Raw genomic sequence first — 27,480 nt, forward strand, 5'->3', positions numbered from 1 at the left:
ACCACCACTGCTTGCTGCCATCACCACGATGACTACTACCACTCTCATGACCACACCACCACTGCTTGCTACCATCACCACGACGACTACTACCACTCTCATGACCACACCACCACTGCTGCTACCATCACCACGACGACTACTACCACTCTGCTACCATCACCACGACGACTACTACCACCACTGCTGCTACCATCACCACGACGCTACCACTCTCATCACCACTGCTTGCTGCCATCACCACGATGACTACTACCACTCTCATGACCACACCACCACTGCTGCTACCATCACCACGAAGACTACTAACACTCTCATGACCACACCACCACTGCTGCTACCATCACCACGAAGACTACTAACACTCTCATGACCACACCACCACTGCTTGCTACCATCACCACGAAGACTACTACCATTCTCACGACCACACCACTATTGCTTGCTACGATCATCACAACTACTACCACACTCCCGACCACTCCACCAACACCTCAACCACATATACTTTGTATTAGGGCCACATTAAAATTCGAATACCTATTTATGCAAATTAATTTTTCGTCTTATTTTTTTTATATAAGGTTGTGAAAGAAAATCGTTATATATGCATTGGGGAGAGTGAGAACCACGCCCATTTTGGCAGCGTGCCACAGTAAGTTCGCACGATGGGAGGTTTTCACATCCTAGCCACAGGGGCTGCCACAGGGGTTGCCACAAGGGCTACCATAAGGGCCGCCACAGGGACAGCCACAGGGGCTGCTACAGGGACTGCCACAAGAGCTGCCACAGGGGCTGCCAAAGGGGCTGCCACATGGGCTGCCACAAGGGCTGCCACAGGGGCTGCCACAGGGGTTTCCACAAGGGCTGTCACAGGGATTGCCACAAGGGCTGCCACAAGGGCTGCCACAGAGGCTGCCACAAGGACCGCCACAAGGACCGCCACAAGGGCTGCTACAAGGGCTGCCACAAGGGCTGCCACAAGGGCTGCCACAAGGGCTGCCACAAGAGCTGCCACAAGGGCTGCTACAAGGGCTGCCACAAGGGCTACCACAAGGGCTGCCACAGGGGCTGCCACAGGGGCTGCCACAGGGACTGCCACAGGGGCTGCCACAGGGACTGCCACAGGGGCTGCCACAGGGACTGCCACAGGGGCTGCCACAGGGACTGCCACAGGGGCTGCCACAGGGGCTGCCACAGGGACTGCTACGAGGGCTGCCAACGGAGCTGCCTTGAAGGCTCAACTTAAGCTATGATTATACCTTTAAATGGGATTACTTCCTGTCACTGGCATATGTAGGAAGCATATATATATATATATATATATATATATATATATATATATATATATATATATATATATATATATATATATATATATATATATATATATATATATATATATATATATATATATATATATATATATATTAACATTTTTCAATAGAGTTACGGGCACGTGACGGGTTTAATTATTTTATGGAAATATATATATCCACGATTTTTGTTTAATTTATTGTAACTGATAATTAGCATAATAACTTTCAGGCAAGAAATTCCTGAGAAACTAACTTGCCAGATCATCATCTCCCGAGATATAACCACTGAAACCAAATTCAAAAAAAGCTTCATGACAATGATTTCTATAGGTATTAGATTTTGAACAATTAATTTCTGAATATTTTCACACAAACTCGACGTTTATTTGTTTTTGATTCAGTAATAAAAGAACTATTTTTTATTTTTTTTCCCCTAGACTATATTTCACATGCTTATTGAGTGACTGCATAATATATCCCGAGGTGTCAGTTATTTATAGAAAGCAAACATGTATAGAGTGATGGTCAGATTCAGCGGACCTGAACCTTGGCATTAAACTGTAGCCACATTTAGAAAACATCTCTCACAACTCTAGTTGCATTTAGAGGCAACTAATAAAACACCTCTTCCAATTATGGCTACATTTAGAGACAATTATTCTTCTCTTTCCGCTCTACTTTCCTTTTATTTCTTACTCCTTACTTCAGAAACTGTTCACATAAAACTATTTTAGACACGTTGTCGACAAACAAAATCATCGAAGTGTCATTCCTGTCCATACGAAAGCATTTTAACATTCTCTTGTCCCATCTATCGGGCCGTAATAAACAGAGAAAGGGTATATACTGAAGAAAAATATAAGCCTCTCAAACATATCTTTAGAAATGAGAGTTGACTTGGCCTGCCTGCCTCTCACAGGAGTGTTCACACAGAATTCTTTCCGAAAAAGCCTTAAAGGCTTTTACCCCCAACAGGTCCTTTAGAAGAATATAGGGATGTTGACTTAGTAGACCTCCAGAAAAATTGTTGTTGACTCAGGACATCCAAGTGGTGATCCAGGACAACCGCAGAAAGCGAGCTGAGACACCATAATGGAGTGGTGATCCAGGACAACCGCAGAAAGCGAGCTGAGACACTATAATGGAGAGGTGATCCAGGACAACCGCAGAAAGCGAGCTGAGACACTATAATGGAGTGATCCAGGAAAACCGTAGAAGATGAGCCAAGACACCCATGATAGGGTGATGATCCAAAACAACCGCAGAGACTGAACCAAGCGAAAATAAGGGTAAGTGCTAGGCTGCAACTCCCGTCCCGCGGGGTCACTTAATGGAGTGTCAAGTTAAAAACTCAGCACCACCTCCATATATTTTTACCCTCCTTTAACATTTTTCTGTTTCCCTTCTCCCTCATTTTCTCATCTCCTTTTCAATATTCTCTCCATCTTCCTTTCTCTTCTCACCACTTTGCCCCTTTCATCCACTTAACCTCCATCCTTACTCTCGTGTATCCCAGGCTCGTTTATCCCTGAATTTCAAGCAGTTTTGAGTTTCAACTGCTTGTGCTTCTCACTCTTATGGATACTGAACACTTCGTGTTCTTGTGAAGACCATGTACTCTCAGTTTGGGATGTTACGCTTATGCAGTGTTTCCTTTTTTGTGTCAACGATGCCCTCTGCTTTTCACTTGGTTTATTTTCCACTTCGTTCCATATCTCTCACTCCAGTAGGTTATGTCAGTGTGCAGATTTGGGATAAGGTTTTCCAGTACTTTCCAGGTATATATTATCATGGGTTCCTATCTAATATTCCAGCCAATAACTCAACCCAGCCCCACCAGCACACACCCTTAGGAAGATTAACCCTAATAAATTCATTGATTCGAACCCTTCCTTTTCCCTAATAAACAGCTCTCTATTGAAAATTTATAGCAATATTGGTTTAGAAGTCTTGGGAAAGGTCTAATCAGACAATATTATAAGTATGAGATTCTCTGGACATCTATAAGCAAGATGAGAATCAGTAACATAATTCTCCGTCTGGCAGGTTTATCATTGTGGGTTGTAACATCGTAGATACAAAAATATTTCTCATTCCGAACACCTCTATCGCTACCATCCTCTCCGTAATATTAAATCCATCTTTGACGTAGAGAAACCTTTTAAACATTCTATAGGTACTAACCCCATAGTGGAATACTTAGCGATATCCTCATTGCCTAGCTGAAGTCATTCAACCTGACAGATTTCATTACATTCTGTTTGCAACTATCCAATGTGATGGAATATGACAGGTGAACATAGCTAGGTTTTGCTCCAACAATATGTACAGGGCAGCATCGCACTGTGGGTGCGCCTAATTTAAAGAGAAAAATACTTCACAATCGAAGATCTTCATTTGAGGTTTGTGTGTCAAGACGAGCAGGTCGAGGCAAAAACACCTTTAATCAAACAATTTTCTGTTCCACTTCAGTGCCGCTAGAGCACAGTTTTCCATTTTGATTGATGTTATTCTTTCATTCCCGTGATGACTGAGAGGGAGCTTGGGAGGGAGAGGGTTGGGGAGAGGGAGGTGTGGGGAGAGGGAGCTTGGAAGGGAGAGGGATGGAGAGAGGGAGATGTGGGGAAAACAAATGATAAATGAGATTGAGAGCGAGTGAGAAAGGAAAAGAGGAATCAAGAGAGACAAGGAATGAGGAGAAAAGAGGAAAGATGAGACAGAGGATAGAATGAGGAGAGGTGATGGAAAAATAATAATTAGGAAAGAGTGAAGATATGAGACTGGAAATGGGAGGAAGAGATAAAGAGTTTGGTAGAGGGAAGAATGTGGGAGGAAGAGGTGCAAGTAAGATTGAAAAGGAAATAGAAAAGTGAAAAATAGCAGACAGATAACATATATAAACAGCGTTAGTTGAATGAAACTTGAAAGAAAATATTGGATAATATTATTGATATTATTTTTCGTAAAAGACACTCGGTAAACCCAACGGGGTCGAAATGCGCCTTGGAATGAGACGGGATGGTGGATTGTAAAGGTTTGATATGAGGATGGGAAGGGTAGCTCTCATTCCTTGGAACAGGAGCCCTTCATCAGCATCAACACACCAGTTTCAAGGGTACATGAACGCAGCACACACTACACTTAAGGAACAAGATACAATGAGTCTTGATATGGGCTATAAAACAGCTCTTGTCCCGTCATCCCCCTCAGCTTTTTCTTGAGACTTGGTGCCTCTTGGATGCAACCAAATATGTCACTCCTGCTCGTCTGGTAACCTTTTATTACGTGTTAGTTTGGTTATTTATTTCCTTGTGTGTGTGTAAGACCGTCAAGCAGCGAGAGATTTTTATTGTCTTTTTGAGACATCAGTTCTCAGTAGGAAAAAAAAAAGTCGGTGTTGCTAAGCTTGAAGGAAAGGTTGCATGATGTGCAGGTGGTGGGCGCCAGAGTGTCTGCCTCGTGTCTGGCCCTCACATTCTCCCACTTACACTCTACGTACTGGCATGCAAATGTCAGGTAAATGACTAACAAAGCATGATAGCACGAGTGTTACAAAACGTAATTAACTTAAAGGGGTAAGTTTACATCCACTTAGCAAGCCTGAAAGGGCAATATGAACCCAGATAGCTATAGCAAAATATTTATGCCATGTTAACAACGCTAGGAATTTAAGCAATACAAATGTTGCAGTTCTCATATAAAGCAACAAAGAATTTACATATAAATTTAATATATATATATATATATATATATATATATATATATATATATATATATATATATATATATATATATATATATACATATATATATAGTGACACTCCTATATATATATACAATATATATTAACGTAAAGCTGAAACATTTTTACTTTGAGTTGTGCCAGTTTGTGAAAATTTCAGTCATGGAGTCTTGCAGTGAGTAATTATGTTTTATGTAATGTGTAAATAATTTTTTACCAGCAAGACTTCCTGCTTGGCTACCTGTATAGTAAGGATAAGAACGGATCGCTACACCAGGAACCACCTTCATCCCTGGAGACACCACCACCCCAGAGTCACCATCCCAGGAACCATCACCTCAGAGTCACCATCCCAGGAACCATCACCCCAGAGTCACCACCACCTCAGAGTCACCTTCATCCTAGGAGTCACCACTACCCCAAAGTCACCACTACCCTAGAGTCAACACCACACGAGGAACCACCACCCCAGGAGTCACCACCACTCTAGGAGACACCACTACCCCAGGAGTCACCACCACCTCAGGAAGTACCACCATCCTTGACTGTACCACAACCACGTCGAGAGCTACCATCAACCAATGAATCACCACCACCACCCCAGAAACAACCACCCCCACTCAGGAGCAATCACCACCACCCAGGAGCAACCACCACTACCACCCAGTAACAATCATCACCACCCCAGTAACCACTATCCTCTGAGCTCAGTAATATTGCTCTGGGTTTTATTTCCGTGAGTAAGCGCTTGTCTTCCTTATTTCCCAGGTGACTAGCTTTCATGTGAGTGCTGATGAGAAGGTCGACACTTGGATTGCTTAGCAAGGATATACGACCTTAATGTTCATTTTGAGTTGGCCGTGTTATCTTCCATGTTATCTTACATGTTCCCGAACCAACGTGTAAGATAACGCAACACAAGCTGATAGCGTTGCTGGATGTACGAATTTTTTTTTTATTTTTTTTTTTTGTTCGGTTGCATGAAAATTCTTACGGAACGAATTGGTATTTGAGTTTATTAGAAATTTGGATTCACTGAATGGCTGTCTATTCGGAAACTGGAAATTTTAATGTATGTGGAAGTGACTCGATAAAAGCGTAATGAACGATTTGTAAACTAAAAAAGAATTGAGTGAGGTTCGAAGCTGGTTAAGTCCGCCCTAAAACTCACTGCTGAGCCATGAAGGCAAGGATAAGATTCCTCTAACTGGAGGTGTTAGCATGGACCAGCACTGAGGCTGTGCTGGAGACTCCTCTAACTGGAGGTGTTAGCATGGACCAGCACTGAGGTTGTGCTGGAGACTCCTCTAACTGGAGGTGTTAGCATGGACCAGCACTGAGGTTGTGCTGGAGACTCCTCTAACTGGAGGTGTTAGCATGGACCAGCACTGAGGTTGTGCTGGAGACTCCTCTAACTGGAGGTGTTAGCATGGACCAGCACTGAGGTTGTGCTGGAGACTCCTCTAACTGGAGGTGTTAGCATGGACCAGCACTGAGGTTGTGCTGGAGACTCCTCTAACTGGAGGTGTTAGCATGGACCAGCACTGAGGTTGTGCTGGAGACTCCTCTAACTGGAGGTGTTAGCATGGACCAGCACTGAGGTTGTGCTGGAGACTCCTCTAACTGGAGGTGTTAGCATGGACCAGCACTGAGGTTGTGCTGGAGACTCATCTAACTGGAGGTGTTAGTATGGACCAGCACTGAGGTTGTGCTGGAGACTCCTCTAACTGGAGGTGTTAGCATGGACCAGCACTGAGGTTGTGCTGGAGACTCCTCTAACTGGAGGTGTTAGTATGGACCAGCACTGAGGTTGTGCTGGAGACTCCTCTAACTGGAGGTGTTAGCATGGACCAGCACTGAGGCTGTGCTGGAGACTCCTCTAACTGGAGGTGTTAGTATGGACCAGCACTGAGGTTGTGCTGGAGACTCCTCTAACTGGAGGTGTTAGCATGGACCAGCACTGAGGTTGTGCTGGAGACTCCTCTAACTGGAGGTGTTAGCATGGACCAGCACTGAGGTTGTGCTGGAGACTCCTCTAACTGGAGGTGTTAGCATGGACCAGCACTGAGGTTGTGCTGGAGACTCCTCTAACTGGAGGTGTTAGCATGGACCAGCACTGAGGTTGTGCTGGAGACTCCTCTAACTGGAGGTGTTAGCATGGACCAGCACTGAGGTTGTGCTGGAGACTCCTCTAACTGGAGGTGTTAGCATGGACCAGCACTGAGGTTGTGCTGGAGACTCATCTAACTGGAGGTGTTAGTATGGACCAGCACTGAGGTTGTGCTGGAGACTCCTCTAACTGGAGGTGTTAGCATGGACCAGCACTGAGGTTGTGCTGGAGACTCCTCTAACTGGAGGTGTTAGTATGGACCAGCACTGAGGTTGTGCTGGAGACTCCTCTAACTGGAGGTGTTAGCATGGACCAGCACTGAGGTTGTGCTGGAGACTCCTCTAACTGGAGGTGTTAGCATGGACCAGCACTGAGGTTGTGCTGGAGACTCCTCTAACTGGAGGTGTTAGCATGGACCAGCACTGAGGTTGTGCTGGAGACTCCTCTAACTGGAGGTGTTAGCATGGACCAGCACTGAGGTTGTGCTGGAGACTCCTCTAACTGGAGGTATTAGCATGGACCAGCACTGAGGTTGTGCTGGAGACTCCTCTAACTGGAGGTGTTAGCATGAACAAGCACTGAGGTTGTGCTGGAGACTCCTCTAACTGGAGGTGTTAGCATGGACCAGCACTGAGGTTGTGCTGGAGACTCCTCTAACTGGAGGTGTTAGCATGGACCAGCACTGAGGTTGTGCTGGAGACTCCTCTAACTGGAGGTATTAGCATGAACCAGCACTGAGGTTGTGCTGGAGACTCCTCTAACTGGAGGTGTTAGCATGGACCAGCACTGAGGTTGTGCTGGAGACTCCTCTAACTGGAGGTGTTAGCATGGACCAGCACTGAGGTTGTGCTGGAGACTCCTCTAACTGGAGGTGTTAGCATGGACCAGCACTGAGGTTGTGCTGGAGACTCCTCTAACTGGAGGTGTTAGCATGGACCAGCACTGAGGTTGTGCTGGAGACTCCTCTAACTGGAGGTATTAGCATGGACCAGCACTGAGGTTGTGCTGGAGACTCCTCTAACTGGAGGTGTTAGCATGAACCAGCACTGAGGTTGTGCTGGAGACTCCTCTAACTGGAGGTGTTAGTATGGACCAGCACTGATTTTGTGCTGGAGAATCCTCTAACTGGAGGTGTTAGCATGGACCACCACTGAGGTTGTGCTGGAGACTCCTCTAACTGGAGGTGTTAGCATGGACCAGCACTGAGGTTGTGCTGGAGACTCCTCTAACTGGAGATGTTAGCATGGACCAGCACTGAGGTTGTGCTGGAGACTCCTCTAACTGGAGGTGTTAGCATGGACCAGCACTGAGGTTGTGCTGGAGACTCCTCTAACTGGAGGTGTTATCATGGACCAGCACTGAGGTTGTGCTGGAGGACGTCTTTTTAAAATCTTGCACCACACTAGATGGTGGTGGCTGTCCAGCATGTTAGTAGTTGTTGTTAGGCATGGTTGTCAAGCTATTAATTTGATCTAAATCTAACAACTAACTACTAAGCTATTTTTTACAATGCTATGGTTTAACATGTGTCCTTCCATAGGAGAATAACCTGAGTGAATTTCATTAAGAACAATTTATTGGTTTCTGTGATATAAACAGGATAACAAAAGTCTTTCTGAAAATCACTAACGTAGTCTAAATACTGTTTTTAAATCACACTAACCTACGGGACTCACCCGCCAAGTATCACTAACAGACTCTCTTATATTGACCGTATTTGACTGGATTCATATTTAGCCTTGTTTTATCATATACACATGTATACATATACAAACGAATGTATTCACATGCATATGTACATACATACACATGTATATATAAACAAAATGCATGCATGGAAGCATGCTTATCCCCACACAAACATATGCTTAAGCATACATATGCACAAGCATACGTAAGCACAGCTATACATTCACGTCTTTATACATATCCCTCTCATGTTGAGCTCTCAGTTATTGGCTAGCTCACATTACAAAAAAAGAATTCTTAATTAATTTTGATCTAATCAGACACATTATTCAGGTCGTTAATATAAAATTTTGAGAAACTTCCTTAAATACTCAAATATCGGTCAATGAAGTTCAGAAAAATGTGTTTAGCAAAGGTTCGACACTTTGAAGTTAGCCTTGAGGACGCGTGCCTTCCTCCTGATTAGATCTTATCTTCTCTTCCTTTGGCCTAACCTGATTACCTTCCATTCCTCGTGTGCTATATCACCTTTGTATTATATTTGGCAAAATTACCGACCATATGTTACATAAATGGACACATGAGCAGATAACGATACACTGCCGTTATGTTTGAGAAAGGCAGCCATAATATGTCTCATTATTTACTCTTGTGAACATTTATCCTAAGACGAAGAGCCCTTCCTGGTTTAGCTCTTCCCCGTGAAAATAATAACACACCCTTTTATTGTATAACAATTCTGACTTTTACTAATGATAAGAGTTACTCTGGTATGTGCTAACGCACGTCAACAATTCATTGCAATTGAAACAGAATCTGTGACTGTGATGAGAGTCTACTGCTGTTATCATTCAATGTTATGCAGGTTACTGCATAAATATGGTGATAATCTGCATATAATGTAAGGAGTTTATATTGTACGGAACTGGTGCTTCATAAATGTAAAAATAAGGTCGGCACTTAAGTGGGCTCGTATTCGACAAGGCAAGTGGGACACGTATTAAACGAAATGGAGTGACGTCATTAGCGTCACTAGGAAGTTAGTCCCTGGAAAGATGTCGTGAGGCCAGTTTGGTTAAGCAGTGTGTGTGTGTGTGTGTGTGTGTGTATGTGTGCGTGTGTGTGTGTGTGTGTGTGTGTGTGTGTGTGTGTGTGTGTGTGTGTGTGCGTGTGTGTGTGTGTGTGTGTACTCACCTATTTGTACTCACCTATTTGTGGTTGCAGGGGTCGAGTCCTAGCTCCTGGCCCCGCCTCTTCACCGGTTGCTACTAGGCCCTCTCTCTCCCCGCTCCATGAGCTTTATCAAACCTCGTCTTAAAACTGTGTATGGTTCCTGCCTCCACTACGTCATTTTCTAGGCTATTCCACTGCCTTACAACTCTATGACTGAAGAAATACTTCCTACTATCTCTCTGACTCATTTGTGTCTTCAACTTCCAATTGTGGCCTCTTGTTTCTGTGTCCCCTCCCTGGAACATCCTGTCTTTGTCCACCTTGTCTATTCCACGCAGTATTTTATATGTCGTTATCATGTCTCCCCTGACCCTCCTGTCCTCCAGTGTGGTCAGGCCGATTTCTCTTAATCTTCCCTTAATCATTGTGTGTGTGTGCGTGTGTGTGTGTGTGTGTGTGTGTGTGTGTGTGTGTGTGTGTGTGTGTGTGTGTGTGTGTGTGTGTGTGTGTGTGTGTGTGTGTGTGTGTGTGTGTGTGTGTGTGTGTGTGTGTGTGTGTGTGTGTGTGTGTGTGTGTGTGTGTGTGTGTGTGTGTGTGTGTGTGTGTGTGTGTGTGTGTGTGTGTGTGTGTGTGTGTGTGTGTGTGAGTCGTGGCGAGCACAGAAATCAGTTTTTAACTGCGGGTTGGAAGCTGGGAGGTGGGGGAGGGGGATATGGAGACCTACTGCTGATAGAAAATGTAATTTTCATATGGCCTAACTTTAATTAACTAGTATTAGTGCACTAGTGGGTTATTTTGCAGTATCTGAAATGTGTTAACGGCAGGTTTTGTGTAGTATATGTTATATAGAATATATGTATTTTTTCTAATAAGTATTGACACCCTGTTTAACATTCTGTGTAGATGTTTCTGAAATATGAGTAGACTTAAGGTGACTTATTTTTAAATAACTTTATGTTTACCCTTAGACGGGCACTTCAACCCCCAAGGCTCCATCTTAACTTCGTAACATTCAGCTACAAGTGATCTTGACTCCCTTAAAAATAGAACTTAAAATTTATTATCAACATTAAGTTTCAGAGTTCTCATGCTTGGTTCGATTATATTTCTCTTAATCACAGACCTGCATGATACAAGTGGTATCTGTCAATCACAGACCTGCATGATACAAGTGGTATCTGTCAATCACAGACCTGCATGATACAAGTGGTATCTGTCAATCACAGACCTGCATGATACAAGTGGTATCTGTCAATCACAGACCTGCATGATACAAGTGGTATCTGCCATTTAAGAGTGTTAAGGTTATGCTGTCTCTGCCACAGGTGATGTGAGATGATGGAGGGGGTAACGCGGGGGGCAGTAAGCTTGGAGAGCCTCTGCCTGGTGGCCATCCTCACGCTGCTCTGCTGCTGCTGCTGCTGTACCCAGGTCCAAGGAAGCGAGTAAGTGCTTACTTCTCTTTTCGCTGCCATCCCAATTGCTTTTCTAGTCTATAGGTAATTACTGCACGGATTTTTTTTTTCTGCTAACAATTCACGAACCTTTGCTTGTAAATGTCGTCTAAAGAGCAATAGATTTGTCCTCTCATGACGTCCTGTTATTTTATTCGACGGCTCGATCCCAGTCTAAGATTTTTATGTATGATTAAAGTCTTGTGAGGTACTTTCTGTCTTAGTAGTTTTTCTCAAGATACGCTTCCAGTACTTCGGTACCACATGTCCCAAAGTGGTTGGGCCACTTGCCTTGATTCTTCTTCTTCCCCTCCTTCCCATCCTTTTCCAGTTATTTCCATCCTTCCTTATTCTTCTTCCTTCCCATCTCACGACAGCTCTCGTCGTCTTCTTCGATTCGATTCGATTCTCAAGACAGCTGTATTACTGAAGTTAGGTTGACCAGTTATTCTAGCTATGTGATGGTATCTCCTGATCTACTTGCTCTCTCGGCAATTCCTCTTATTTCTCTGTTGTCATATTTTCATCTCTCCTGTTTCACTTCACCTGTTTCAAGGATGCTGAGTTATGAGTGCCATACTTCTCCTTTCTTGTAGCTGATAAAAACACACAGGCAATAATTGGAAACTTTATTAATACGACGTTTCGCCCGCGCAGCAGGTTTCGTGAGATTTGATAAAGCCTCCTGCTCAGGCGAAACGTCATCGTAATAAAACACTCAATTTTTGCTTGCGTCTTTATCAACTAAATCTTGACGGTTTTTGCACACCAATGTTTTTATTGTAGTCTTCCTGTATAGGTCTAAAAACGTTCACATATTGTACTTTGTCTCATACTCTTTCTCTCCCTGCATCTCACCGCTTTGTTTTGTTTATATAATCACGCCGCTGCTTCAGTTCCGTTTCGGTTTCGCTTGCCCCTTTTTTTTAATTTTGATAACCACTCTCAATTTCATCTTTATCCTAAAAGTATTAAAGTTACAATACCGTGACCAGAACAATATATAGATAACCCATACATAGGAGAAAGGAGCTTACGACAACTATTACAACCCAGGATTCCAAATGGCCTGTTACCCCGGGTGTAATGGGAGCAAATAAACACAGTAGAAAAAGTTTAGACTTATATTATCCTTCACCAATTTATAACAGCAATATGTACACTATGTACAGTGATAAGTATAGTGCACTCCACGGTAAGCAAAGCAGAAATAGAAGCCACAAGATAGCAGACCGTGCTTCAACCAGCTCTAGAATGGGAATGACAAGGGCAGACAGGAGAGCGGTACCCACATAACCTCTGCGATTGCCAAAACCATCTTCTTATTGGCTAGAACCTGGTCACTAGTTGAACGACGGGGCCCCATCATCAACTCTTAGCAACCTGGTTCGCTGGTTGGGGGAGATAACCTGTAAATGAGGGTGTGTACGTGCGCCGAATAAAGGTTACGTACTCTTTGCATGCCACAACAACGCTTCGGTCCGACTTGGACCATTTACAAAGTCACACTAACATAAAAGAGTGAGGGAATCACATATACTGCGGGTTAATTGTGCATTATCTCTATCCTATATTTTTTTGGCTAGTCTTTCTACCAGTACTCGTCACTTTTTCCTCATAGGTGTATTTGTGCCTGTGAACTCACCTCGTTGTGCTTGCAGAGGTAGAATCACAACTCCTGGCTCCGACTATTTACTGTCACCGATCAGTTTAACATACGTTTTGTCTCTGGGGCCCAATCTTATCAAATCTTAAATCTGTCAGGGAAAAGATAACTGCTAGGCTTCCCTGTGGAAAATGTTAATGGAAAAATAAACCCTTTTGGTGAAAAAAAAAGTGAGAACAGAAGAGAAGAATGAAGAGGAAAGACTTTAGGTGATGAAATAGAAAAGTTAAGAGAATTCCCGAAACAGATGGTGCCACATACAGCTCCTCTGGAGTGTACTTAAGACCCTACCAATCCGAGTACAGTCACAGACACAATCACCAAAATTAGAAACAGCTACAATATCTTAGAAGTATCAGCAAGAATCATTCATCTTAAGACTTCACAACTTCACACCATTGCTACCATTTGATATATATGATAATTTTGATCATTGTTAATGTATCTTTTGTTTTCAACCCACTCATCTCACGTTTTTCACCTGTTGTTTCACCCCACTATATATACACTCATTGTTCTGTCCTGGTATGCACAGTGTGCCTTGATAAACCTTCCGGCGAGCAAAGCGTACCTTAAATATAATATCCAAACCTTAGAAAGCTATCCATTTACCTAAATATAATAGGTATACTCACACCCACATGCAAAACGAAAGTAAATGTTTTACTAATACATCAACCTCGACACCATACACCATACATGGGCTGGCAGATTTAAATCTTACTTTGATTTATTTGCACATTAAGTAGTCCAGTGGTGTTAATGCAGCATATCATCCCACATCTCCAAGAACAGCATGTCTTTACTCTAAGTTGTCCTGGCCACTGCTTAATCCTACGTCCTTTCACCAGGTTCTTCATGGAGTCCTCAGATAAGGAGATCCTAGACTTCCTCCTACACAAAAGCAGATATGACAAGAGAGTAAGACCTCCTGTTAAAGGTGAGTGAATGGATGTTATCCATCTTAATATGGGCGGAAGGTTGATAAAACGCAACCACTCACGGAGTAATAAACAATATATATAATACCGAAAAAAAATGTCTTTTTTAAACATTTACTTAATTAGTACGTATTCTCTCTTAATTATTCGGATTACACCACTGCTCCTTGCAGAGATGTGTACCATGGATTCTACTCTTGCTATGATTAATGCTGCTACTACTACTACTACTACTACTACTACTACTACTACTACTACTACTACTACTACTACTGCTGCTGCTGCTGCTACTACTACTGCTACTGCTGCTACTACTACTACTACTACTACTGTTACTACTTCTGCTATTACTATTACTACTAATACTACCAAATTTTAATTTCCTTGCCTCGTCCAGAGCGTCCTGGTGCAGTTGCTGAATTGTTGAGAGGATATATCCTAATTGATATTTTGAAGTCACAATCCGAAGCAATAACGTATTTCTAGTTAAGTCACCCTATGACACAAGATGACATGACACCGTGGATGCACTCAGAGTGAATTAAATTGGTATAGTTGACATACTGAACATTTTGCATAATGATACAGATCAGAAAAGTTACGCTGAAGCAGAAGCTAGAAATATTTCATTTTGAATGTGTAAACTAGAATTGTTTTTTAGTCTTTATTCTTGACTGATGTTTTGGAAAACATGTACCGATTTGATCTACAGCTGCAAACTGAAGGATTTATACCCTAAGCAGAAGAAAGTGAAGATAAGACTTGATCAGAGAATAAATCTCATTATCGACCTGAAGAGAAACGAAAAGAAAAAAGAAATTGATAAAACATTTGCATTTGAGCAATCATTCACCCTAGAAGAGAAATTATGGCACATAAGCGTAAGTACACTGAGCTCTCTTTTTTTAACAACAAGAATGACGACTAAGAAAAGCATCCAAAACATGACTGGACACAATTGGCCACAGGTCAAGCATCTTGTGCGACACCTTGTCACTAAAACCTCACTGCCTACAGTGCCAAGAACCATCTATACTTTGTAAGGGGCCCCTGCTACTTTAATATGGCGTTGGTCCAAAGAGTGACTTAATAAGAAACATTAAAGTGACTTAGAGGAAGAGATTAAAATTAATGTATCCTTTACGATATGAACTATGAATCAGTCATCTTCAGAGTCAATATAGCTAAAGTTTATTTAATAAATTCTCCCAGTGTCGACATTGCTTTCAGGATGTTCCTGGCAATACCATGTTAGACCTAAGAAGAAGAGAGTTGCCCTTCAAAACTCATCAAGAACACATCTAGATGCGCATGAATGCATTGAGTTCAATCAGTTCTGAATATGACTTTAATTAGAAAATAGATATTTCTCTATTAATAAAGAAGTTTGCTGCTTCATAAATTCAGAAGTTGAAAACGTGCAACATAGTCTCGTGTCACCTTGTCACAAATGTACTTGTAATATTAAAACCAGTTTTTTTTAGCATAGCAAAGTTGTTTATAATACCATTACAAACCACAAGGAAAGTTCTCCCGAAATCTTAATCCTTAGAGACGCCAGAGGGATTTAATTCACCTTTGCAAGAATTTTTGTTAGTGGATTTGGGTCTGAGAAGAAAAAGAATAAGATGAAGATTGAGACACTTATGCAGCATATGGGAATCTTTATTCAGGAAACGTTTCGCCACGCAGTGGCTTCATCAGTCCAATACAAAGAGGAAGGCGTAAGGAGAGGAGGAGTATGAGGTAATCAGTCCCTCAGCCTGGAGTCGATGTGTTCAGTCCATCAATCTTGTAGAATGTACAGCATAGGGCCGTAGATGTGGCTTATATACTGTAGTGAGGTGAGGTGAAGCAGGCGGAGGCGGGGTCATAGTGGTACCATCCACTAGTCGAAGTAGGTCTTCGTCCAAAGGTTGAACAAGTGTTGAAGAATTCTTACGCCTTCCTCTTTGTATTGGACTGATGAAGCCACTGCGTGGCGAAACGTTTCCTGAATAAAGATTCCCATATGCTGCATAAGTGACTTAAGAAATCGTAATGACACGATTGCAAATAAACCGCTAGCTGGTCTAGTGGCTAACGCGACGGGCTGGAGTTTTGAGACTCTATGACCGCGGGTTCAATCCCGGCCGGGGGTATGATTTTTTTTGCTGCATAAGTGTCTCAATCTTCAACTTGTCGGTTTTTCAAACCATTCATCACAACTGTCAGACACTGCAGCATCATGGGATCTTGTTACAAAAAATTCTTCAACACTTGTTCAACCTTTGGACGAAGACCTACTTCGACTAGTGGATGGTACCACTATGACCCCGCCTCCGCCTGCTTCACCTCACCTCACTACAGTATATAAGCCACATCTACGGCCCTATGCTGTACATTCTACAAGATTGATGGACTGAACACATCGACTCCAGGCTGAGGGACTGATTACCTCATACTCCTCCTCTCCTTACGCCTTCCTCTTTGTATTGCACTGATGAAGCCACTGCGTGGCGAAACGTTTCCTGAATAAAGATTCCCATATGCTGCATAAGTGTCTCAATCTTCAACTTGTCGGTTTTTCAAACTATTCATCACAGAATAAGATGAGCCAGTAGGCCTGCTGCAGTCTTCTTTCTCTCTCATGTTCCTATATTCCTTCACTCATTCCCCCTCAAGGAAGGTTCCTTGATGTTGGTGAGGGGCTCTTGATTTAGGGAATTGGATCTGTGCTCCAGTTCCCCGAATTAAGCCTGAATGCCTTCCACATCCCCCCCCAGGCGCTGTATAATCCTCCGGGTTTAGCGCTTATCCCTTGATTATAATAATAATAATAATCCTTCACTCATTCGTGTGTGCATATGCGCGTGTGTGTAATTGTTATGTTGCTAATTTGTATATCTTTCCATTGGTCTGTGTATATTAACTACTCCACACACTTGACAAGTTAGATAACATAAGAACATAAGAACATAAGAAAGGAGGAACACTGCAGGAGGCCTGTTGTCCCATACTAGGCAGGTCCTTTACAATTCATCCCACTAACAAAACATTTGCCCAACCCAATTTTCAATGCTACCCAAGAAATAAGCTCTGATGTGAAAGTCCCACTCAAATCCAACCCCTCCCACTCATGTACTTATCCAACCTAGATTTGAAACTACCCAAAGTCCCAGCCTCAATAACCCAACTAGGTAGACTGTTCCACTCATCAACTACCCTATTTCCAAACCAATACTTTCCTATGTCCTTTCTAAATCTAAACTTATCTAATTTAAATCCATTACTGCGGGTTCTCTCTTGGAGAGACATCCTCAAGACCTTATTAATATCCCCTTTATTAATACCTATCTTCCACTTATACACTTCGATCAGGTCTCCCCTCATTCTTCGTCTAACAAGTGAATGTAACTTAAGAGTCTTCAATCTTCTTCATAAGGAAGATTTCTAATGCTATGTATTAATTTAGTCATCCTACGCTGAATGTTTTCTAACGAATTTACGTCCATTCTGTAATATGGAAACCAGAACTGAGCTGCATAATCTAGGTGAGGCCTTACTAATGATGTATAAAGCTGCAGTATGACCTCTGCCCTTCTGTTGCTTACACTTCTTGATATAAATCCCAGTAATCTATTTGCCTTATTACGTACGCTTAGGCATTGCTGTCTTGGTTTAAGGTTGCTGCTCACCATAACCCCCAAGTCCTTTTCGCAATCTGTATGGCTAAGTTCTACATCATTTAACTTATAAGTACTAGGGTTATGGGCACTCCCAAGCTTCAGAACCTTGTATTTATCTACATTATCTGCCACTTTTCTGACCAAGAATAAAGTTTGTTTAAATCCTCCTGAAGTTCCATAACATCTACGTTTGAATCAATTATCCTACCTATCTTTGTGTCACCGGCGAATTTGCTCATATCACTAGTAATTCCCTCATCAAGATCATTGATATATATTATAAACAACAACGGGCCCAAGACTGATCCCTGTGGAACGCCACTTGTTACAGATTCCCACTCGGATTTAACCCCATTTATGGACACTCTCTGCGTCCTGTCAGTGAGCCATGACTCGATCCACGAGAGCACTTTTCCCTCAATGTCATGAGCTGCCACTTTCTTTAACAGTCTATGGTGCGGAACTCTATCAAAAGCCTTACTAAAATCTAAGTAAATAATATCAAATTCTTTATCATGGTCAACAGCCTCAAAAGCTTTACTGAAGAAAGTTAATAAATTAGTTAGACAAGACCGGCCTCTTGTGAATCCATGCTGACTATCATTAATCAAGCTATGCTTATCGAGATGGCTACTTATAATCTCAGCTATAATTGACTCTAGTAATTTGCCTACAGTTGAGGTCAGGTTTATTGGGCGGTAATTTGACGGTAACGACTTGTCCCCTGTTTTAAAAATAGGAATTACATTAGCCATCTTCCACATATCAGACACTACACCTGTTTGAAGAGATAAATTAAAAATATTAGTTAATGGTTCACAGAGTTCCATTTTGCATTCCTTAAGAACCCTTGAAAAAACCTCATCAGGACCTGGCGACTTATTTTGCTTCAGTCTGTCTATCTGCTTCACAACCATTTCACTAGTGACCTGTGATGTTATATAATTTATCTTCTTCTAGCCCATTATAAAAATTAATTACTGGAATATTGTTAGTGTCTTCCTGTGTAAAAACTGAGAGAAAATAATTATTTAAAATCGAGCACATTTCATTCTCTTTGTCAGTAAGGTGCCCATAGTTATTTTTAAGGGGACCTATCTTATCTCTAACTTTTGTTCTATAGACCTGGAAAAAACTTTTTGGGTTAGTTTTAGAATCCCTAGCAACTTTAATTTCATAGTCCCTTTTAGCTTTTCTTATCCCCTTTTTAATGTCCCTCTTAATGTCAATGTACTGATTCATAAGATGACCCTCACCTCTTTTGATACGCCTATAAATTCCTTTCTTATGCCCTAGTAGATATTTGAGCCTATTATTCATCCATTTTGGGTCATTTCTATTTAATCTAATTTCTTTATATGGGATAAACGTTCTTTGAGCAGCATGTATAGTGCTCAGAAAACTGTCATATTGATAGCTCTCTTCGTTACCCCAGTCAACAGATGATAAGTGTTCTCTAAGCCCATCGTAATCTGCTAAGCGAAAATCTGGGACTGTTACTGAGTTATCGCTACTATCGTACTTCCATTCAATGTTAAATGTAATTGATTTGTGGTCGCTAGCACCCAGTTCCTCTGAAATTTCTAAATTATTAACAAGGGATTCATTGTTTGCCATAACTAAGTCAAGCAGGTTATTTCCCCTTGTAGGTTCTGTCACAAACTGCTTCAAAAAACAATCCTGAACTACTTCTAAGAAGTCGTATGATTCTAAATTCCCAGTCAAGAAATTCCAATCAATATGACTAAAGTTAAAGTCTCCTAGAATTACTACATTATCGTGCCTTGTGGCCTTAGCAATTTCCTCCCATAGTAGTATCCCTTGGTCCCTATCTAAGTTTGGGGGACGGTATATCACTCCTAAAATCAGTTTTTCATGCCCCTCTGAAAATTCTATCCAGACAGACTCTGTATGTGTTACTTCAGACTTAATACCCGTTTTATGCAACAGTTCAAGCGATCTCGGACATACAATGCCACCCCACCCCCCTTCCCGATACTTCTATCTACTTGGAACAATTTAAAACCCTGAATATGACATTCCGCAGGCATGTCCCGACTTTTTGAATTAAACCACGTCTCAGTTAAGGCAAACACATCAATGTTACCTGCACTATCAACTAATCTCAACTCGTCCATCTTATTCCTAGCACTACGGCAATTAGCATAATAAACATTGAAAGACTCTCCTTTCTCTTTACCCTTCCTGCTCATTTCTGTTTTTCTACTAAACCTATTACTGTCCTTATCACCCAAAGTCACTGGCTTTTCAATATCTACCTCGTTCTGCTTATTACTAGTTCCCCTAGAACTCGTAAGTAAAACAAACTGTTTTATCTTCCTCAGAAGGTCCACTTCGGGTCAACGTAAGCGTCCTCCTCCTTAGTCTTTCCTCTCCTGATGAGTCCAGCCTGGTGAGTTTGCCAACGTTTTTGCTTTGTAAAATGAGTCGAACTTGATGAGTTAGTGTTTCTTTTATACGTTTTCCATGAGTGACCTCGAGTGTGGCGTTCTCAAGCTGATTTTCCGATATTTTAAGAAAGACTTTATTCATCGACGTTTAGCTTATGCCATATGTGTATTTATATAAAACAAAAAATGGCATCATAATTTTGCATCGTGGCACCCATTCATCCTGGGATGAATGGGTGCCACGATGACTAAGATGCTGAGTGCACCTGAAAAAGTACCGTTTGAGTAGCTCGTCCATTTGCTTAATAAATACATAAAAGAAAGAAAAAATACTATAATTATTTATATATATATATATATATATATATATATATATATATATATATATATATATATATATATATATATATATATATATATATATATATATATATATATATATATATATATATATATATATATATATATATATATATATATATATATATATATATATATATATATATATATATACAATTATAGCATTTTAAAGTATTTAATGTGTTTGTGTGTGTATGTGTGTGTTTATTTATATGCTTGTGTGTGTTGTTTTGGGTTGTGTGCATTTGGTAGTGTGTCCCGTTTTATTCATAGCGCAGAATAACCCTTCAGTCGCAGCGCTCGACAGATCTCACATCTCCCTTACATGAGTCGCGACCTAAGACTCACTGCCGCTGGTAAGCTTCGGGCTCTAACTGGCATCTCTTTTCCAGATCTACGAGGTGGAGTTGCTGCTGCACCAACACTGGTTCGATCCTCGTCTCCAGCACAATGACGCCGGACGCCACGAGTACCTCAGCGGCATGCACCACCTGGTCGGTCTCCCAGCCTCACCTGTGTCATGCACGCACACGTTACTCATCCATCAATGTGTCACTCATCTATTATTGTCACTCATCTGTCAGTGTCATTCATTTATTACTATGGCACATCAATGCATGAGTCACTGGTCAATATGGATGGTTTTTATACTCGTCAACTGTACATTGCGACACGTGATTTGTCTGAATCATTTATGTCTTTAGTAATATTTTAGGAAATATATTTTAATACCGGAAAATAGATACACGTTTCCTAACATGATCTTATATTTTTTTGTCATACATTGTTATTAAGGCACTGTATATATTATTAGAAATTAAAGACAGTTACTGGTAAGCAGTTAAAAAAAAGAATAAGAAATTAGTTCATTTTCTGGAGTTACTGAATTTTCAATTAAGAGAACACATCAACGGTTGTTCTTAACGCATATTATATATTAATATATATATATATATATATATATATATATATATATATATATATATATATATATATATATATATATATGATTACAAATTTTTTCCATGGATGATTCTTCTAGTAATAGTTGGTGCTGCATATGATTTATTATTGGTAGTTCTCTAATATGAGAATAATAACTACACTGTATTGTTTACTTCTGAGGTAACTCTGTTCACTGTGTTAATTAATGTTATTTAATGATAACATTAATGAGATGGTTCGGACATGTAGATTATTATTATTATAATCAAGGGGGAAGCGCTAAACCCGGAGGATTATACAGCGCCTGGGGGGGGATGTGGAAGGCATTCAGGCTTAATTCGGGGAACTGGAGCACAGATCCAATTCCCTAAATCAAGAGCCCCTCACAAACATCAAGGAACCTTCCTTGAGGGGTTGGATATGTAGAGAGAATGGAACAAAACAGAATGACTTCGAGAGTGTATAAATCTGTAGTGGAGGGAAGGGGGGGTAGGGGTCGGCCTAGGAAGGGTTGGAGGGAGGGGGTAAAGGAGGTTTTGTGTGCGAGGGGCTTGGACTTCCAGTAAGCGTCCATGAGCGTATTTGATAGAAGTGAATGGAGACAAATGGATTTAATGATTGACGTGCTGTTGGAGTGTCAGCAAAGTAACATTTATGAAGGGGTTCAGGGAAACCGGCAGGCCGGACTTGAGTCCTGGAGATGGGAAGTACAGTGCCTGCACTCTGAAGGAGGGGTGTTAATGTTGCAGTTTAAAAACTGTAGTGTAAAGCACCCTTCTGGCAAGACAGTGATGGAGTGAATGATGGTGAAAGTTTTTCTTTTTCGGGCCACCCTGCCTTGGTGGGAATCGGCCGATATGTTAATAAATAAATTAATGTATGTTTGTAGCAATGTTAATGACGATGTTGCCAAGTGCAATTAAGTTTATTTGTACTGGCACAGATGTTTGTAATTTATATTTTAAATATATCTTGTGGGAGACAAGACAGAGCAGTTTCTGTTCTGCAAAACTTTTTTTTTTATTATTTTTCATTCCAGCTCGTTTGTTCCCTTCCACCACTCAGTTTACGTCTCTTATCTGGAATTAGCTTCCTTTTTATATAACATCTTTTGACACGTTATATTATCTTTCATAAAATTTTGTAAAGCAGCCAGAGAGATATACTTCAGAATGCTATTTATTCTTTTGTGTTGCACAACTTCATCTAACACCGTAATGTAACTCAGTGTTATATTTCAGAAGGATATTTGGCTGCCAGACACATACTTCATCATGCGAGGAGAGTTCAAACATGATCTGTCTCAAGACAACATCGCACTCAAGATCTACCGTGGTGGTAAAGTTAGCTACACAATTAGGTGAGAGTCAGTGTGCTAACCTGCACTTTCTGAAACCGTTCTTTGTTTATCTTGCATCAACTCATGTAAATTTTATATTAAAGAAAACAAGGCTTAAAATGGTTGAATGAATATCGAAGTCGTTTGACCTCTGCTTATTTGTCCTACCGTAAATGTCGGGCTTTACAGAGTTTGTAGTCACGTGACTCGATCAGCTGTCCGATGTTGACACCAAAACACGCCATTGTTTTTTGATATTTATTTGATTTAATTATTTTCCATGGGAGAACTGCTAAACCCCTAGGGGCCATACAGAGCCTTGGTGAATGGAAGGCAGTCGGAGTCGATTTAAGGAAAGGCAGAGTAGCTTCAGTTCTCTGGATCAAGAGACCATCACCTTCGTCATGGAATCTTACTGATGAAGTTTTTCTTTCAATAGTCATCGGGTGTAATTAAGGTTACAAAGTCTGAACTTAAGAGCGTTCAACCATACACACGTCATTAATATATGCACAAATATGCAGTCATTATTACGTAGTGTAGCAACAAACAAACCGAGGACGAAATATTAGGGACTGACTGGCCTGGAGTATATTATACAATATACAAGCTTCTCTGAAAGTATTCATGTGGTTAATATCTCTCTCACTTTGGACCTATAATTTACCTCACATTATTCTTCAGGCAAGTTTAAGATGCGGCTTATGAAGCTTTATTATTGGTCCTTGTCTGTCTCTATGTTTGAAATATATACTTAAGTATTGACGTATATTTATTGTTTCATTAAATATTGTGTACATATGCTTGATTAACAAACTTTTACACAAACTATATTTATAAGAGTATTTATATTTATTTGAAGTCGTCCACAGTGTTAGTTAAAAGAAAACATTACAAATTGGGGATATATATATATATATATATATATATATATATATATATATATATATATATATATATATATATATATATATATATATATATATATATATATATATATATATATATATATATATATATATATATATATATATATATATATATATACATATATATTTGCAATAATCGCAAACAAGCGATAAAAGATGCAGGGAGAGATGAATGATAGTCCTAGGCCTTTTGTGTTGCAATCAACGTATCATAGGGAACTTGGTGTTGGAAGTCCAGGCACATTCGTTCAGGGGAACGACTTTCTCTCTGCAACATTGGAAGCGCCTGATGATGTGCTGGTTGCAACACGAAAGACCCAGTTTTATCATTCAAATCTCCCAGTGGTTATTTTGCATCTTTTATCGCTCGTTCGCGATTTTTGCGAACTATCAGATGTTTTAATCTGCAGAAGACTTGTAACTTGGCAATATCTACCTTCTCACTTGACCTGGTATTGATATCTCTTATCGTCTTCGGCTGTTGTGAGTCTTGGTGTTTGTCCCAAAACGTCGTCTAAAAATTTACCTCTAACTTGCAGTCTAATTGTGAAATTTTCTAGCAACATTGTTGTGAAATTTATACACAAATAACCCGCACATAGAAGAGAGGAGCTTACGACGACGTTTCGTTCCTCTCTCTTATGTGCAGGCTATTTGTGTTTCGTTCCAGTCACGGTATTGTGCCTTTTTTTGTTATTTGTGAAATTTATCCTTGATGCTATTATTTTCTCCACAGGAGATACCTCATACTATCATGCGAGGGCAATCTCAACAAGTTCCCGTTTGACGATCCCTTCTGCACCTTCTCCATGGAGAGTAGTGAGTGTATTTGTCTCTTTTTCCTTCTCTATCTTATTTGCGTACTTCCTTTATCATTATTACGAAGATTTTTTTTTTCAGTGTAATTTGGAGGCGTCACAGTTATCAATATTATATATATATATATATATATATATATATATATATATATATATATATATATATATATATAAAAATATATATATATATATATATATATAGGTCACAGTACACATACATGTACAAGCATATATATACACACACACATATTTTCTTTCTAGTTCTTGTTCTTGCTTATTTCCTCTTACCTCCATGGGGAAGTGGAACAGAATTCTTCCTCCGTAAGCCATGCGTGTTGTAAGAGGCAACTAAAATGCCGGGAGCAAGGGGCTAGTAACCCCTTCTCCTGTATATATTACTAAATTTAAAAAGAGAAACTTTAGTTTTTTCTTTTGGGCCACCCCACCTCAGTGGGATACGGCTGGTATATATATATATATATATATATATATATATATATATATATATATATATATATATATATATATATATATATATAAAACACATTTAGCAGATATTTTTACAATATATGATCCTTATCATTTTATTTAATTTTAAGCATTATAACCAATTTTCACAAAATTTGAGAAACAAATGAAACTTTGAGTTTTATTGAGGTTCCTCATGTTCATGTCTTGTTCATGTTTATTTCACAGTGTTTCAATTTTTTTACTTGAATATTGTATTGCATAATAAGATACCTTATTACAGGTCAATGTAATTTCAGACATTCGCTTTAATAACAAATATTTCCCATTATTGGTGAAGTTCTCAAGTCTTCTGGGGTAATCTCTGTAAAAACTCCCCTCACTCAAGGGGACTCTTGATCCAACGAACTGGAGTTAATCTCCCCTGAATGATTCCCATTCCCCATGCGCTGTTGGACCCTTACAGGTTTAGCGCTCATAGTGAATAAAATTAAAAATAAAAACACTTAAACAAGCTAGTCATTTTCATAAAAATTGAGACACATTCCATACTTCTAGAAGATATATATATATATATATATATATATATATATATATATATATATATATATATATATATATATATATATATATATATATATATATATATATATAGAGAGAGAGAGAGAGAGAGAGAGAGAGAGAGAAATCCTTCAGATTTGGAATACTGCTTATGTTCTGTCAGTCTCACCAGAGGCGCGGAGACATGACCATTCAACTGACCATCAGAACTGTTCCATGCACAGACCCTCATTCAGAGTGCAAACACTGCACTTCTCACCTCAAAGACCCTAGTCAGGCTAATCTATTTCCCTGAATCACTTCCTAATGGTTATCTTACACTCTATCAACACGACAAGCAATATTTTCCACTTCCCCCGTAAAACTCGCCTAGTGTCACTTGTTTTCCATTACAGCTCACTTAGTGTCACATCTGTCACATCTTATCTAGGATAACTCACGTAGTGTAACATCTGACCAATATAACTTATCATCTCTTTCCGTCATGTCTTGCCCTTATGTTATCTCTCTCCACTAGTATACTGGCATAGAGTCGTTTGTGTTGCTTTCTAGCGCAAGTAAATAACATTTCAATGGCTAAATTTAAAGATATAATGTAGTATCAGCACCACACTGAACGTATACCTGAAATGACATTAACTTCAAGAATTGTACAGGCCTGTACAGACATAGAAATTCAATTAATATTTTAGCATTTTTTTTTTTAGAGGAAAATGTTAGTTAACTTATAAAGCACAAATATTTTTACACTGGGTCGTTGCTAGCCAAAAATAAAATGAGATACTACTAATGTATGTACATGAGATAAAATAATAATGTTATATCTTTAAATCATGGCTTGTGTAAGTTGATTACCTGTGTATTCTTGCAGTATCGTACGAGGAACGGGAACTGACATATTACTGGCTCAACAGCACCGGATCCGACAACGGCAAGTCTCTAGCGAAGTCCAGCAAACTGAGTGCTCTTAATGCTTATATGATTATGAACAGGACGCTGGTGTGCAACGACACTTTCTTCTGGAGAGGTAAGAGCCTGGTAGAGCCTAGGTGGACGACCTTTGTGACTGTAATACTGTTAGGTAGGTCTGAGGCGTATCCTTGGAGGGAGGGTTGGAGAGCGAGGATTGGTGGTAAGTGGAGGGGAATATATGTAGGTGCATGGGATACATGTAGGTAGGTGGGATATTTGTAGGTAGGTAGGATACTTGTGGTAAATGGGTTGGGATAATTGTAGATATTGGATATTAGCAACATACAAGCTTACGGCTTGTTTGAACGATAATGGGTGGGTAGGATCTTGAGCAAATAGCTTAGAAGCCAAAAGTAGATCAAGAGTGGATGAAATTTAGTAGAGCAAGGTAAAGATGAGTGTTTTACCTGCTGTGTATAGCAGGTTGCTCCAGCAGTAAGTTGCGGGTGACGGTGACATTCGTTAGAGGATTCATAACAGCAGCTGCTAGGTGAAGCACTAGGTAATAGGAATATCAGCAATAGCTGGTATGACTGAGTAAATATGAGAATGTACATGGCTCCTGATGTGGGCAAGAAGTGAATCTGGAAGAAGTGGGGATAAACTAATCCAAGATGCGTAAGTATTTAATGGCTGAGTAGTAAGCATAGAGTCGGGTTTCGGTTTCTGTTTCTGATTCTGAACACTCAATTGAGTGGCATAGTTGGTTTCTAGGATCTTTTACAGCATCAGATTTTCTGATGAAAGTATTTATGGAATTTCTTTTCACTATCTCTCGATACAATTCGGTCAGTTTTCATGAGGAAATATTTCCAAATATCCTGGTGACTTGTAAAAGTTCGGCTTCTATCTATTCCTCTATAGTTCTAATCTCATTTGTAAAATAGTCATTTTTGTGCACTCTGTCCAACGTTT

At 40.2% G+C, this 27,480-nt stretch overlaps 1 protein-coding gene across 11 annotated transcripts in view; it reads left to right on the forward strand.

Moving 5' to 3' along the window:
* LOC128700397 (pH-sensitive chloride channel 1) overlaps positions 1-27,480 on the forward strand; it is a 658,890-nt gene that overhangs the window by 544,738 nt on the left and 86,672 nt on the right. For all 11 annotated transcript variants that reach the window (XM_070087056.1, XM_053793657.2, XM_053793636.2 and 8 more), the window contains 7 exons: positions 11,359-11,478; positions 14,005-14,093; positions 20,108-20,175; positions 20,926-21,027; positions 22,720-22,838; positions 24,483-24,565; positions 26,465-26,620. In XM_070087056.1, the coding sequence (XP_069943157.1) occupies positions 11,369-11,478; positions 14,005-14,093; positions 20,108-20,175; positions 20,926-21,027; positions 22,720-22,838; positions 24,483-24,565; positions 26,465-26,620 (727 nt within the window). In that variant the 5' untranslated portion in view covers positions 11,359-11,368. The remainder of the gene's footprint in view (positions 1-11,358; positions 11,479-14,004; positions 14,094-20,107; positions 20,176-20,925; positions 21,028-22,719; positions 22,839-24,482; positions 24,566-26,464; positions 26,621-27,480) is intronic.

Source organism: Cherax quadricarinatus, chromosome 20 (assembly GCF_038502225.1).
Source record: "Cherax quadricarinatus isolate ZL_2023a chromosome 20, ASM3850222v1, whole genome shotgun sequence".
Lineage (NCBI taxonomy): Eukaryota > Metazoa > Arthropoda > Malacostraca > Decapoda > Parastacidae > Cherax > Cherax quadricarinatus.